Source organism: Trichosurus vulpecula, chromosome 5, assembly GCF_011100635.1.
Source record: "Trichosurus vulpecula isolate mTriVul1 chromosome 5, mTriVul1.pri, whole genome shotgun sequence".
Taxonomy (NCBI): Eukaryota; Metazoa; Chordata; class Mammalia; order Diprotodontia; family Phalangeridae; genus Trichosurus; species Trichosurus vulpecula.
Genome location: NC_050577.1, coordinates 19,943,339 through 19,960,195, shown reverse-complemented (window position 1 = coordinate 19,960,195; position 16,857 = coordinate 19,943,339). Strand labels below are relative to the sequence as shown.

Genomic DNA, 16,857 nt, shown 5'->3' with positions numbered 1-16,857 from the left:
GGTGGTGGTAATGATGATGGTGATAGTGGTGGTGATGGTGGTGGTGGTGGTGGTGGTGGTGGTGGTGGTGGTAGTAATGGTGATGGTGGTGGTGGTAATGGTGATGGTGGTAGTGGTGGTGATGATGATGGCAGTGGTGGTGGTGGTGGTAATGATGATGGTGGTAGTGGTGGTGGAGATAGTGGTGGTGTTGGTGGTAGTGATGGTGGTGGTGGTGGCAGCAGTGGTGCTGCTGATGGTGATGGTGGTGGTATTATTACTCCTGATTGACAGGCTCATAGACTTATAGTTCAAAGGGATCCGAGGGGTCATCTAGTCCAAATGCCTCATTTTATAGAGGAGAATCCTGGAGCCCAGAGAGCGGAGGTAACTTGCCTAAAGGCACACAGGAATCAGAACCAGGATTCCCAGTCAGGTCTTTTGATTCTAAAGTCAGTATTCTTCCCATTGTGTCACATTGACCTTGTATCCCAGAACCTAGGGCAGTGCCTAGCACATAGTAGGCATTTAATAAATGTTTCTTGATTAAGTGACTGTCTAGTACTTACTAGGTGCTTAATAAAGACTCATTGATTGACTAACACTTATTTTTTTTTAATTTTGTTTCAGATTCTCTCTGTCCCTGCCCTACCTACTAAAAATTATTCCTTTCAAATGGAGGACTAAAATGGTACATTTTTCTCCAGTGTTTCCTTGGGAGCCTGGACACATTGCCTCCATGCCGTGATCTGGTGTGTTATTCTGGTTCATTTCATATTCTGCCTACCAGAGAAGTCTCCTACCTTCCATGGTCCCCAGTTTTCAAAGAATCCGAAGGGGGCCCCACATAGCCAATGTTAAAGGGAGCGAGGTGAGATGGGATCTTTCTCTACACGTGTACCAAGGGCCCTTAGATCATGCAGTGTCCCATGGTGATGGCTACGAGCACCTGTCTGCACTTCGGTATGATAGGCCAAAGTGCTGATTTACAACTCTGCCCAGCAACACCCGGAGACACAGTCAACAGAAAGTGGACTCTACAGTCCCTGATGGCATCTTGTCTCCCCCATTAAAATGCATGCTTCCTGAGGGCAGGGGTCACATTTCCACCTTTCTCTGCATCCCCAGTGCTTGGCAAATAGTGAGTGTTTTTTTTTCTTTTTTTCTTTTCTTTTTTTATTTTTAGTTTACAACACTCAGTTCTACATAATTTTGAGTTCCAGATTTTCTTCCCCGCCCCTCCCCAAGATGGCATGGAATCCAACATATCTTCTAGGTATAACTTTGCATTGAACTTATTTACACACTAGTCAAGCTGTGGAGAAGAATTATGACCAATGGAATGAATCATGAGAAAGAAGAAACTGAACCAAAAAAAACCCCAAAAACAAAAACAAAAGAGAGAAAAAAAAAGCAGGAAAAAAAGGCAAGCATAAAGCGTGCTTCAATCTGCATTCATACTTCATAGTTTTTTCTCTGGATGTAGATAGTATTCTCCATTGTGAGTCCTTTGGAGTTGTCTTTGTATCTTGTTTTGCTGAGAAAAGCAAAGTTTATCCTCACAGAATCCATATATCTGTGGTTGTGTGTAATGTTCTCCTGGCTCTGCTCCTCTCACTCAGCATTATAGCATGTGGGTTTTTCCAGGTTGTTATGAAGTCCGTATCATCCCCATTTCTTATAGCACAATAGTATTCCATTGCCTCCATATACCACAGCTTCTTCAGCCATTCCCCAATTGATGGGCATCCCCTTGATTTCTAGTTCTTTGCTACCACAAAAAGAGCTGCTATAAATATTTTTGTATGTATGGGTCCTTTTCCCACTTGTATGATCTCTTTGGGATATAACCCTAGAAGTGGTATTGCTGGGTCAAAGGGTAAGAACTTTGGGCATAGTTCCAAATTACTCTCCAGAATGGTTGGATCAGTTCACAACTCCACCAGCAATGTAACAATGTTCCAATTTTCCCACATCCTCTCTAGCATTTATCATTTTCCTGTTTTGTCATTTTAGCCAATCTAACAGGAGAGATGTGGTACCTAAGAGTTGTTTTGATTTGCATTTCTCTAATCAATAGTGATTTAGAGCATTTTTTCATATGCCTATAGATATCTTTAATTTCTTCCTCTGAAAACTGCCTGTTCATATCCTTTGACCTCAATCTCAATTGGGGAATGACTTGTATTCCTACATATTTGGCTCAGTTCCCTGTATATTTTAGAAATGAGGCCTTTATCAGAGACACTGGTTGTAAAGATTTTCTCCCAATTTTCACTTCCCTCCTTATCTTTGTTGCATTGGCTTTTTTATACAAAAACATTTCCAATTTAACATAATAAAAATTATCCATTTTGCATTTTGTAATGCTCTCTATCTCTGGTTGTGTCATGAATTCTTTTCTTTTCTATAAATCTGATAGGTAAGCTATTCCTTGCTCTCCCAAATTGCTTATAGTATCAGCCTTTATTCCTAAATCATGAACCCATTTTGACTTTATTTTGGTATATGGTGTAAGATATTGGTCTATGCCCAGTTTCTGCCCTAGCATTCCCAGCAGTTTTTGTGAAATAGTGAATTCTTAACCCAGAAACTGGCTTCTTTGGGTTTATCAAAGAGTACATTGCTATAGTCATTGACCACTCCTTCTTGTGTTCCTATCCTATTCCACTGATCCACGACTCTGTTTCTTAGCCAGTATCAGGTAGTTATGATGACTGCTGCTTTATAGCACAGTTTAATATCTGGTGTGGCTAGGCCACCTTCCCTAGGATTTCTTTTAATTAATATCCTAGATATTCTAGACCTCTTGTTCTTCCAGATGAATTTTCTGTTTCTTAGCCAGTATCAGGTAGTTATGATGACTGCTGCTTTATAGCACAGTTTAATATCTGGTGTGGCTAGGCCACCTTCCCTAGGATTTCTTTTAATTAATATCCTAGATATTCTAGACCTCTTGTTCTTCCAGATGAATTTTGTTATTATTTTATCCAACTCTGTAAAATAATTTTTTGGTAGTTTGATTGGTATAGCACTGAATAGACAGATTAATTTAGGTAAAATTGTCATTTTATTATATTAGCTTGGCCTGACCATGAGCAACTGATATTTTTCCATTTATTTAGAACTGACTTTAATCATGTGAAAAGTGTTTCATAATTATGTTCATATAGACCTTGGGTTTGTCTTGGCAGATAGACTCTCAAATATTTTATAGTGTCTACAGGAACTTTGAATGGAATTTCTCTTTCTATCTCTTGTTGTTGAGCTTTGTTAGTAATGTATAGGAATGCCGAGGATTTATGTGGGTTTATTTTATATCCTGCAACTTTGCTGAAGTTGTTTATTATTTCAAGTAGTTTTTTACTTGATTCTCTAAGTAAATCATCATATCATCTGCAAAAAGTGATAATTTAGCTTCTTCTTTGCCTATTTCTAATTCCTTCAATTTCTTTTTCTTCTCTTATTGCTACAGCTAACATTTCTAGTACCAAATTGAATAGTAGGGGTGATAATGGACATCTTTGTTTAACCCCTGATCTTATTGGGAATGCATCTAGCTTATGCGCATTACAAATAATGCTTGTTGATGGTTTTAGGTAGATGTTATTTATAATTTTAAGGAAGGCTCCATTTATTCCTATGCTTTCTAGTGTTTTTAATAGGAATGGGTGTTGTATTTTGTCAAAGGCTTTTTCTGCATCTATTGAGATGATCATATGGTTTCTGCTAGTTTTGTTGTTGATATGGTCAATTATGCTAATAGTTTTCCTAATATTGAACCAGCCTTGCATTCCTGGAATAAATCCTACGTGGTCATAGTGTATTATTCTTGTGATCACAAGTTGCTGTAATCTTTTTTGCCAATTTTTTATTTAAAATTTTTGCATCAATATTCATTAGGGAAATTGGTCTATAATTTTCTTTCTCTGTTTTGACTCTACCTGGTTTGGGTATTATTACCATATTTGTGTCATAAAAAGAATTTGGTAGGACACATAGTGAGTGTTTAATAATGACTGGTTGACTTGATTGGCTGGTCCTACTGAGCCAGAAAGGCTCTAAGCTTTAGTGATTGACTGTGTCTGTCCTAAAAAGATTGGCTCAGACATGTCTGCAGAAGCACCTTCGCTCATTGCCAGAAGGTTTCCTAGCAGGTAGTCAAACCTGAATGGCATAGAGATTCATGAAGGACCATCCACACTGAGTGATGAGGTACGGTGATCGGCTTCAGCACAGGGGGCACCCCCAGCAGGAAAATCACATGTCATTAAGAGTACTAATAGGTGTACAAAAATGTATTTACAGCAGCTCTTTTTGTGGTGGCTAAGAACTGGAAATCTAAGGATGGCCATCAATTGGGGGGGGGGGGATGCCTAAACAAGGTGTGGCATAGGATTGTGGTGTAACACTATGGTTCTATAAGAAATGACAGGCAGGATGACTTCAAAAAAACCTGGAAAGACTTACATGAACTGATGCATAGTAAAGTGAACAGAACCAGGAAAATGGAGGCATACTATCCACCTCCAGACAAATAACTGATGTTGCTTGAATACAGCTGGAAGCATGCTATTTTCACTTTCTTTCTCTCATTTTTTTCATTTCACTCAAGTCTTCTTGTACAAAATGGCTAACATGGAAATGTTTTACATAATTGCACATGTATAACTTATATCTGATTGCTTACCATCTCAGGGAAAGGGGAAGAGAGAGAGGGAGGAAGGAATAAAATTTGGAACTCAAAACTTTAAAAAAAAATGTGTTGTTTTTTTTTTTTTTAAAGTACCAATAAGGCCCTTTGGGACACTTTTGATCCTGTAATTCCCTCAGTCTAAGACTGGGAGGCCGCCTAATCCACTCTCCCAATTTTACAGATGAGGAAACTGAGGCCCAGAGAAATTATGGGTATGGCCAGTTTTGCACAGCTAGGATCAGAGGCAGGATTTGAACACAGGCCCTCCTGACTCCATGTACATCATGGTATCTACTGCATCATGTGCCCCTTCTTGTTCACAGAAGAGAATTGTGAGTAGGACTCAGGGGCTTTTGGGGGAATAGGAGTCAAGGATTTTGGGGGGATAGGCGCAATGGAGCATTAAAGGGAAGAAGAAACCAAGTGAGGGTGGTGAGCTTGGATGGCAACCTGGTATGATTCCTCCAGACTTAGTATCTCCATGCTCCTCTCTCTACCTTCCATATCTGCTGGCTAAACAAATTCTCAATGGCAGCTACTAGATGGTGGCTCCCAGGTCTGGCAGGGCTGTGGTAAATTCGAATGTAGTGGGAGGCAGCATAGGTACAGTACGCAAAGCATTGTTGTCTGGAGTCAGGGATCAGGAAACCAAGCCCCAGCTCAGATATTTATAATCTGTGTGACCCTGGGCAAGTCACAGCCTCTCTGGAACTCAGTTTCCACATATATAAAATATACAATACACATATACATTCCACATACATACAATCAATCCACATGTATTAAGCACCTACTCTTATTAAGCACCTAGTTCTAAGCACTAGGGATATAAAAAGAAGCAGAAGCCAGTCCTCCTCCTCAAGAGGCTTATAGTCTGGGGGGTGGGGCAGGGCAGGTTGGAGAACATGCAAACAAACATCTACAAAGCAAGCTACATACAGGATAAATCAGAAATAATTAAAAGAGGGAAAGCAGTAGAATTAAGAGGAGTCAGGAAGGTTTCCCTTGGAGGGTGGGATTTTAGTTGGGACTTAAAGAAATCCAGGGAAGTCAGTAGTCACAGTGGAGGAGAGAGAGAGATTTCCACTCATGGGGGACAGCCAAAGAAAATGCCAGAGACAAGAGATAGAGTGTCTTGGTTTTGGAATGGCCAGTAGGACAATGTCACTGGCTCAAAGAGTATGTGTCATGTGGTAAGGATGAGAAGACTGGAGAGGTAGGAGGGGAAGAAGTTACAATGGGCTTTGGATGTGAGAGGTAGACCAGATCTGGGGTCTCTAAACTTTTTTGATTGCTTTTTCTCTTGGTAGGTATGCTGCAGGGGAAGGGGCAGGAAATTTCTCAATGGCATCTGGGCAAGTACTATGTGGGCGCCTCACTGTTGTAGTTAGATTATGCTTGTCCTAAGGAGCTAACTTCTAATTTCTAAGAAGGGTTCAGAATTTTTGGGGAGGGATGGGGAGAGCAGGGGAAATGGTGGGTTGTAACAGGTGAAGCATAGATGGGGTTATGTTGGGTATTATGGGAAGGCTGGGATATGACCCAACTTCCCACCCTCGAGTTAACCCATTTTGTGCAATTAATCCATTTTGACAGATTGAGGCTTGAGGCACAGGAAAGCAGAGTATTCCAAGCAACAGGGATTCTCTAATGAAGTGAGGATGAGGGCAGACACATTGGGCATGCAGCCCAGTGCTTTGCTCCAAACATCAAAGTCTTATTTTCTGACCACTTTGGAGAAGCATTCTGGTAACATGGAAAGAGTGATGGAATTTCAGTCAGGAAGGATTGGGTTCAAATTCCACCATTTGAAGTTTATTGGCTGTGTCAAGTCATTTCACCTCTAACCTAACCTGGGTGACTGTCTCAGATTTAGTTACCAAATTATGGTATTGTGAATGGGTGAGGTGGAGGGAGCTCCCGTGGCAGATCCTTGATACAGGGGATAAGTTCTTAGCTTTTTGGAGGTGGGCTTGGCCCCCTTGGACAACCAGCCTGGTGAAGCTTAGGGACCCCTTCTCAGACTCATGTATTTAAACACATAAAATACATAGAGTCACAAAGGAAACCAATGATATAGAAATAGTTATCAAAAAAAACCCCACCAAGTTCATGGACCTAATGTTAAGATATAAGGGAAATCTGTGAAAGCAATGGGCCAGGCAAGAAATAGGAGAAACAGCTAGGAAGCAGATAGCCTTACCGGCATCAGGACTGCTGAAGAGCCGGGCATGGTAGGGTTCGGCAGGGTTCCGGGCATAGAGGCTGGCATGGGCTGTCTCTGTCTGTTGTGAAGGTGCAGTAGTGACGATAGAGAGCCTGGGACAGGCCTAGGAAGGAAGGAGAAGTTGCCATCATTCTCAGCCCAGAGTACACCAGTACTGGGAATTCCACACCCAAGAGATCCAATTCGCCAGTAGAGCATGCATGTCAGTGAGGATCTTGGGGGAAAACAGTAAACATATTTTCTATCAATTGATCAATAAACATTTATTAAGTGCCTACTACGTACCAGGCATTGTGCTAAACACTGGGGATACAAAAAGAGGCTAAAGAGAGTCCCTGTCTTCAAGGAGCTCATAATCTAATGAGGGAGATGATATACAAATAAATACATACAAAGCAAGCTATATGCAGGATAAAAAAGGATAAATATTCACTGTAATAGCTGGCATTCACATGCTGCTTTAACATTTGAAAAACACTTAACAGGCATTATCTCATTTGATCCCAAGTAAAATTCTATGATTAATTTTTTTTAATCTCTAAGGAAGCATTAGGACATTGGACATAGAACAGGAAGACCTGGGTTCAAATCCAAAAGGTGTATGGGTTCAAAACCTCTGTCACACAAATGCTGGAAAAGATGTGGAAAAACTGGTATGCTAATGCGCTATTGGTGGAACTGTGAACCAGTCTGACCATTCTGGAGAACAACTTGGAACTATTGCCAACAGGCTCTAAAATTGTGTATATCCTTTGATATACCATGAGTAGGCTTGTATCCCAAAGAGATCAAAGAAAAGGGAGAAGGGCCTATAGTACCAAAACATTTATAGCTGCTCTTTTTTTTTTGGTGGTGGCAAAGAATTGGAAATTGAGGGGATGCCCACCAATTGGAGAATGGCTAAACAAATGATGGCATATAATTGTGATGGAGTGCTATTGTGCTATAATAAATGATGAGCAAGATAGTTTTAGAAAAACCTGGGAAGACTTATATGAACTGATGTAAAGTGAAGTGAACAGAACCAGAGGAACATTGTATACAGTAACAGCAACATTGTATCATGAAGAACTGTGGATGACTTAGCTATTCTCAGCAATACAATGATCCAGGACAATCCCAAAGGATTGTTGATGATGAACATGCTATCTGCCTCCAGAGAGAGAACTGATAAACTCTGAGTACAGACTGAAGTCCACTTCCTTTTTACTTAATTTGTGTGTGTGTGTTTCTTATGCAACATGGCTAATATGGAAATATTCACATGTATAATCAACATCAAATTACTTGCCTTCTCAAGAGGTGGGGGTGGGGCAGGAGGGAGGGACAGAATTTAGAACTTGATTTTTTTTAAATGAATATTAATTTTTTACATGTAATTGGGAAATATTTAACTAAATAAAAATATATTTAAATGTTGAAAAAAACCTGTTAATTACTACATGTGTAAACTTGGCCAATTACTACATGTGTAAACTTGGCAGAAACTGGATTTAGAGTTTGAAGGAAAGTCAGAGGTCATCTAGTCCAACTCTTCCATTTTACAGATGAGGAAACTGAGACCCAAAGAGAGAAATGACCTGTCCAGGGCTACAGAGCTAATAAATAGCAGAGCCGGAATTTGAATCCAGACCTTTGGACTCCCTTTTACTGTACCATGTTGCCTTCAACTTTCCTTACTCCTCCTTCCCTTCCTCACCTGTAAAATGAAGGGGTTGGCTGAGACGACCCCTATGGGCCCTTCCCACTCTAAAACTTTTTTTTCTAGGGACTTAGGCTGGAATATGGTCACTTGTGTCTTCCCCTAGATCATCTTTTTTCAAGTCTAGAAATAACTTGTGTCATGCCCTCTGTCGTCATGGGGGCCTCTCCTGAAGCCTGGTCTGACCGTAGGCAGCCCCATGTCCTTACTCCCTGCAGGACCAACTTCATCTGTGAGGTCACAACAGAAATGCTGGAGCTTCTTGCTTGAGATGAGAAAAGAAATAGAAAGCCTCTGGTGCCAGCTTCCCCCAAATAGAGAACTAAGGGCAGCTTCACCCTCTGTCACTCAGGCTTTCACTAGGAGACTCGAGGTTCCAAGCCCCTAATTAGAAATCAGCCATTTCGTAATAACTCAAGGTGTTAGGCTGCTTGACAGAAATATTCTGATTTTTTGCCCTGACCTCCAAGACTTGTGCAAGTCACCCTCTGGGGAGCCCCAAGACTGAGCTATGCCGTAGCACAGAAAGAAGAAAAAAACACCTTAAATGGATTTAATGAGTCAGGGAACATGGGACAGAGGGAAAAGGGAATTGTTTGTGTTTATTAAAAATGGCAGATAAGCTCACTGCCTCTTGTGTCCCTCCCCCTCAGTGTGTCTCAGCTCTGGGGATCTGTATAAAGACTTTTTTAAAAATGAAAACATCTTTTGACATTCCAGGTGGCTCATTTGTGATAACTTTACTCTGAGTTTTGCACTTAGAAGCATAAAGTGTCATTTACTGCTGGCTTCCTTACTGTTCCGTGACACTATCTCCAACTCCTGGCACTTTGCAGGCTGCCCCCCATGCCCGGAACGCTCCCCTCCAAATCTCTAGCTCCTGCCTTCCCCAGCTTCCTCTAAATCCCAGATAAAATCCCGTCTTCTACAAAAATCCTTTCCTGATCCCCCTTAATGTTAGTGTTTTCCCTCTGTTGATTATTTTCAATGTATCCTGGATATATCTTCTTTGTACATAGTTGTTTGCATGTTGTCTTCCCCATTAGACCATGAGCCCCTTTGAGAGCAGAAACAGGACACGGGCAGTACAAAGATTAACTGTTAGGAGAATTATCCCTGAAGCCTGGTTACATTATAATGTAGCTTTAAAAAAAATACAAGTATCAGAAATAGCTAGGACTGTTAAATCATGGTTATTTATCCAGTAGGTTGGACAAATCCTCCTGGAGACTTATTTTTGCTTTTTGTATCCTCAGCCCAATGCTTGGCCCATAGTAGGCTGTTTGTTGGATTGGACTGAATTACCGGGAAGATGTGGGGAAGCCAAGATAAGCAACACAATTCTATCTTCCCTCTGTGGTTCATACAGCCTGACACACCAAGAGAAGACTGCCTTTGCCAGAAATGATCAAAAGGCTCCTTTACAATTTACAGCTGACTGTCACAGACACATACATGTTGGAATATTAATTACAAATAGGCATAGATCCAGGGAGTTATATGCCTACAATTTCTAGAACTTCTCTGAGTGTTAATAGACAATTACCTAAAGTTATAAATATATATGCATACACACACGAAATATGTAGGGAAAAACAAGAAAGAAAAATCTATATACACACAAGAAAGTCAACATGGTGTAACAGAAAGTGTGTTGGTTTTAGAGGCAGGAAGAACTAACTGGGTTCAAATCCCTTATAATCTATATAATCACTCTGTGACCACAGGAAAAAGTTCACCTTTCTGAACCAATAAACTAAAGACCGATTTGAGATCTGCCTTAGCGGAGGGAGAACCCGTGTCTGGAAGTCCTTGAAAGAAGGGTCACCTAGTCCAATCTCTTCCTTTTTAATAGCAGAGGAAACAAGCCTGGGGAGTTGATGATTTGTCCAAGATCTAACAGGTAGTTCCCCATCCAAAAGGGAACTCCTGTCTTCTGATTTGGAATTGAGCATTCTTTTCCCTAGCACAATTTACTCTTTCTTTAATCATTCTAAACATCTTTTAATATATTCCAAGTGTCTCAACGATTGACCTAGAGCTGCAAGGGATTTCTATTTAGTCCAGTCCCCTAATTTTACAGATTGGAAAACTGAGCCTCACAAAGGTGAAGCACCTTTGGTCATTGGGATCGAAATCTGGGTCCTTTGACTTCAGTCTCGTGTTCTTTGCCCTGGACCAAGCTGGGACAGTTTTATGGACATCGACTATCATCTTACAGAATGATAAAAGACAGCACAGGCAAGTGTGGGGGGGTGGGGATCCTCGTGTCTTTGGATTTAGATTAACCCCATACATTAGTACTTCAAATGATTGAATTTCAGCCATGGATGTAGCTTGTGCTCTTAAAAATGTAAGCAGAATACTTAAACTATCACTTTCTACTACAAAGTTAATTTTTGTTCTTATGAAACACCAGAGTAGCTCCTTTACTTTCTGGATACATAGCTGAATTTGGGATCAGAAAGACGTGGGTTCAAGTCTTGCCTTCGACACACAATAAATAGCTCTGTGACCCTGGACAAGTCACTCCTTCTCAGTGTCCCAGGCAGCTCTCTGAGACTAAGCTACAATGGGTTACCACACTGATAAAATTATAGGCCTCCCTCCCCCCACAAAAATTAGATTATAAGTGGAGAATTGAGGCAATTATCAGGAAAAATCAGCCCATAAAACACTTTTGCCTGAAATATCCAGATAATTGAGGCCAAAGTGGTTTGGGGTCAGAATTATTGGGGTAATTGCTTTAATTCTCCACTTCCCTTTGTATATATGCAGACATCACCATAATTGTTATGATAATATATTGCACTCATATGATGGTTTAAACCCTTCAGGTCAATAGAGAGTAGGGCAGTGGATATGATTTCCCTCATTATTCAGACATGGAAATTGAAACTCTAAGACTATGTCTTTGTGTCCCACAAGGCAGTGAATGACAGAGCCCAGAACAGCCTCAGACTTCTGCACGCTACCTCCACACCTGAATGTGGAGGAGGGAAGGATCCTTGGTCTGAAGCTCAGTGAAAAGAAACTTTTCACCATATATTCCACATCTTCTCATCCTTTCTTTGTGCCATGCCCCGCCCCCCGACATTCTGGGCAAGCCTAAGGACCCTTGATTAAAAGAATAGTTTTAAATGCATAAAATAAAAGACATCGGATTACCAAGGAAACCAATTATATTGAAATCACTATCAAAATACTAAATAAAAAAGGTAACAGACCTCAGATAAAGAAGCCCCGGTATATTCTCTTCTTTATTTCTGATGTTTTTTTTTTTTTCAGAGCAATTTATAGAGGAATGCTAGGATGTCTCAGTGTAACTAAGATAAGAGATCTTGAATCCATTTCAAGTGATATTCCTCCTACTCCCCTCCCTTTTTAAAAACTTTATAAATCATGTAGAATGAAGGCTCTGAAAATAAGACTGTGGAACTGCAGCAGTTGTGAAAACAAAGAACCAACGGTCTCTTGTTTCTCTCTCTCTCTCTCTCTCTCTCTCTCTCTCTCTCTCTCTCTCTCTCTCTCCTTCCTTCCTTTCTTCTTTCTTTCTTTTCCCCTCACCTCTTTCTACCTGCTTTCTCTCTCTTTTCTTCTTTCTTTCCTTTTAACTCCCTACTCCTTCCTTCTTTCCCTTTCTTCCCTCTTCCCTCCTCCCACCTTCCTTTCCCCTTCTGTCCCATTCCCTCTCTTTCTGTCCTTTTATTCTTATCCTTCCTCGCTTTCTCTTCCCCTTTCTCTTTCTGTCCCTTTCCCTCATTCTTCTTACTTCTCTCTCCTCATCTTTCTCCTTCTCTGCTCTTTCTTTCTCCTCTCCTTTTCCTTCTTTTTCTCTCTCCTCTTCCTCATCTTTTCTGTCTCTTTTCTTTCTTCTTTCACTTTCTCTCTCTTCTTTCTCTTTCTTTCTATGTCCTCCCTCTCCTTTTCCTCTATCCTTTCTGTTTCTCTTTCCTTCTTTTTCTTCTCCTTTTCATCTTTCCTTTTTCTGTCTCTTTCCTTTTTGCTCCCTCTCCCACCCCTCCCTTCATCCCTCCTTCTCTCCCTCTCTCTAGTGTGGGCTTGTCGCCATGAGCTAATAATTCCAGACTTTGAGCAAGCTGATCCTCTCTTTTTAATAACCACGTGCCTTTGGGCAAAGTGTTTCTGCTCACGATTGTTGGGGCATGGAACAAGGTAAGGTGTGTGAGCTCAGAGTGAATTCTTCAATGACGGTAAGGGCTCCTGTTGTACTGAGAGTTTCCAAATGGACACATTATTCCTCTTTATACACTTGGATAAACACACTGCTTAGGGCTGGGATCCATGTACGTTTTTCTTTCAATTAAAATGTCAAAGATGACAGAATATTTTCACCGTCTTCAGCAGAAGGCATGGGACAGCAGCAACCCTTCTCGTGGCCCTGCCCCCTCATCTGCTCCCCACCAAGGTGGGAGCGCCTGCAGAAAGTCAGCCTGAGGCTGCTCTTGTTCCTTGATGTTTGACAGGATAGGCAAACTCTAAAGCCCCAGGTGTAGACCTGGAGGGGGACCTCAGAGGTCTTCCAGTCCAATCCCCTCCCTTTACAGATGAGAACCTGAGGTCTGGGTGGACTGACCTGCTCGATCTCGCAGGGCTGCTGGACCAATGCTTAGGTGTGACATGTCTGGTGAGGCTTCAGAAGTAGTTTAGTATAATGGAAAGCATACTGGGTTTGGGGTTGGAAGACCTGAGTTCGAATTTGGCGCTGTTACTAGCTGTACATTCTTGGGTGAGCTACTTCCTCTGGTTGGCCTCAGTTTCTTCATCTCTAAAATGAAGGGATTGGACTGAACAAGCTCTGGGGTCCCTTCTGGCTCTAAATGCTAGGATCTCTCTTCTATGCCTTATAGATTTCTCACACCCCCCCCCCAGTCCCCAAGGGATGTCTAAGTCACAAGAGTGAGCATCAAACTGACTACAGTGAAAGCCCCACAGTCTTGTGGTCAGCACGGGAAAAACAATAAACAGTAAAGCTAATTAAGTCCAAGCAGAAAGCAGGGAGAGCAATGCCAGAATCAAGAGTGAGCCATAAACATCTCAGAGATCTTGGCAAATCAGGAGACACGAGGAATCTAGCAGTGAGGCAGCCCAGCTTAGTAGAAAGGGGGCCAGGGTAAAAGTCAACAGACTGGGCTGCCTGTGGCAATTCACCCCAACTGGGACTCAGTTTCCTCATCTGTAAAGTTGAGGGGTTAGAACAGACTTTTAAAATGTCATGACTTAGAACTCTTATTTTTTCAGTCAGGGCTAGATTTAGAACTGGCTGAAAGGGATAAAAAATGAAAAAAGAGACATGAACTCAATCAACAAAAGGGATTTTTTCAGTGGGCTGGGGCCCATAAAAGTCAATACAAATAAGTTTCCTCTCTTAGGAAGAGGTGATACTGGTAATAGAATTTCCTAAATAATGGCATAATCACAAATACTAGTAATAGAATTTTATAAAACACTAGCAACCATATCAGTTCAACAAGCATTTATTGGGAATGGCAGTTGGGTCAAAAGAATCAGATTTGGATCCCACCTCTGTGTGACCTTGGGCAAGCCATTTTCTGGGCTTCAGTGGTCTCATCTGGAAAACTGCTGGTAAGACTAAATGATCTTTAATGTCTATTTCAGCTCCTAAGTATTCCTAGCCATTCAAGGCTCAGCTCAAATCCCACCTTCTACAATTTGATTCTTGCTGCTCTCCAGACGCTAGTGCCTCTAGATGGCCTCCCATCTACAATGGAACTATCTTATGGACATCATTCTTTGTATGTCAGATTGTGAGCTCCCTGAGGGCAGGGACTGTCTTTTGCCTTTCTTTTTATCTCCAGGCTTCAGCATAATGCCTGGCACACAGCACACAGTAGGCACTTAATAAATGCTTGTTGAATGATGTACTTATATGTGCCAGGCCCTGTGAACACAAAGACAAAAAGTCTCTCCTCTAAAGGATCTGCCATTTTACACAGTTCATATTTAGACAACATATACACCGACAAGTAAATACAAAAATAAGGTTAAAGGAACTGGGTGTGTGTGTGTGTGTGTGTGTGTGTGTGTGTGTGTGAGAGAGAGAGAGAGAGAGAGACAGACAGACAGACAGACAGACAAAGAGACAGAGATAGACAGACAGAGAGACAGAGACAGAGTGACAAAGAGAGACAGAGAGAGAGAAACATGGAGAGAGAGTGGATGGGAGACACTAAGCACTAAAGAATGGGAAAGACCTCATGGAGGGAGGTGGCATCTGAGCTCAGAACCAAAGACACCAACGGGTCCTTCCAAGAGGAAGAGGTCAGAAGTGAGACCATTCCTAGCAAGGGACACAGCCCATGCAGAAGTATGGAGAGGACACCAGAGAAGGAAGAGTTTTGGTACACATCCATGAAAAGAGACAGAGACTTCATTTGGATGTTCTTAAGAGAAGAATTATAGCCTGACTTGCCAAACAAGTTTCTGTCAGGGGCCGGGGAAGGGGAGTCTAAACCCCTAAATCTTCAGAGGAAGGAATAAGCAACAAGAGAGAATGACTTTTCCTTTTCCCTTCCCCCAGGAGGGGACTTTTAAAATTTCTGCTTCTCCTGAAAAGGAAATGACTGTCAGAGATCTTGGGTGCAGCATGAGCCTAGGGGGTGGGGGACTTGTTTTAGCATCTTCACGAAGCAATAGTATGTTAGGAAGCAACAGAAAATGATAGAATGCTCTCTGTTCCACAATAAGGACTGAACAGCTTAAACTTGGTGGATTAAAGATCGCCCATTGTTAGGATTAATTTTATAATCTCAGCCTAAAAATAATCCAATATAATAACCTAAAAAATAACTAAGGCCTGCCAGCTCACTATTATTTATAATTAGTAATTATCAGAGAGGCAGCATGGCCAAGAGGACAGGGAGCCAGCCTTGGAGTCAGCAAGGCCAGGTTTAAGCCGTGCTTCTGACCTATCCTGGCTGTGTGACCTCGGGCAAGTCTCTAGCCTCTCAATGCCCCAGGTTACTCTCAGAGACAGTCTAAATGCAGACTTTGTGCTAGTTTGCATAGGTAGAGGGACATTTCATATTGGGAGTCGCCTACACCAAGGGAAGCACACAAAGCATTGATCATTGTCCCCAATACCTTAAGGTTGCAGAACATTTTCCATATGGTATCTCACATGATTGTCTATGATCGGATAATTGAAATTTTATAGTTTTATAATTAAAGAAACTGAGGCTCAGTATAATTAAGTGACTTGCCCAAGGTCGATAGGCAGTATGTTAACAGTACAAAGAACACTGAGTTTTGAATCAGAGTTCCTTGGGTTAGAATCCTGGTTCTGCTCCCCACTCTCTGTGTGACCTTGGAAAGCTGCTCCATCCCTCAGCCACAAGCTTTTCATCAGCAAAATGTGGGGTTTGATGCTGAGGTCTAAATCTAGGCTCCAATGAAGTGTCAAAGGATTTGAACCAAAGCCTTTCTGACTCCAAGGCAAGCATTTGGTCCACTGGGAAGCTGCTGAGAAATAGGTCATGTTCAAGCCGCAAAGTCCCTGGTTGTAGTCAAATGAGTCCTAACCCTGCATTCATAGCATTATTGTTGTTCAGTCATTTTGGGGGTGTCTGAGTCTTTGTGACCCCATTTGGGGTTTTCTTGACAGAGATACCAGAGTGGTTTGCCGTGTCCTTCTTCCAGTTCATTTTACAGATGAGGAAACTGAGGCAAACAGGGTGAAGTGAGTTGCCCAGAGTCACATAGCTAATAAGTGTCTGAGGCCGGATTTGAACTCAGGTCTTCCTAACTCCAAGAAGAAAGAGTGACTATTGTGCCTGAGGTCAGGCAGATTGGATGAAAATAACCCCGCAATCCTCTAATAAATCTGAGCTGTCTTGAAGTTCAAGGCAAGCTACTGGGAGTGAAGTGCTGACTGGTTTTGAGAGAATTTAAGTGTGTGTGTGTGTGTGTGTGTGTGTGTGTGTGTGTGTGTGTGTGTGTGATTTATTGAAGAAGAAAGAAGCCAGACAGAGGAGGAAGAAAGAAGGAAAGGAAGCTTGCTCAGACAGTTCTTCACTTCCTTCCAAGCTGTTTCTTCTTCTTTCCCACCCCTAGATTTCAGCTTCCTTTCTGGTGTAGTCTTTCTCATTAGAATGTAAACTCCCTTGAGGGCAGGAACTGTCTGCCTGAATTCCCAATAGATCAGAACAACAGCTTAATAAATAAATGTGTATTGACTGACTTTGGGTGAGCCACGCCCCTTTTCCGCCCAAG

At 41.7% G+C, this 16,857-nt stretch overlaps 1 protein-coding gene across 2 annotated transcripts in view; it reads right to left on the bottom strand.

The window, feature by feature from the left end:
• CREB5 (cAMP responsive element binding protein 5) overlaps positions 1 to 16,857 on the bottom strand; it is a 419,901-nt gene that overhangs the window by 116,100 nt on the left and 286,944 nt on the right. For both annotated transcript variants that reach the window (XM_036760413.1, XM_036760412.1), the window contains one exon: positions 6,879 to 7,005. In XM_036760413.1, the coding sequence (XP_036616308.1) occupies positions 6,879 to 7,005 (127 nt within the window). The remainder of the gene's footprint in view (positions 1 to 6,878; positions 7,006 to 16,857) is intronic.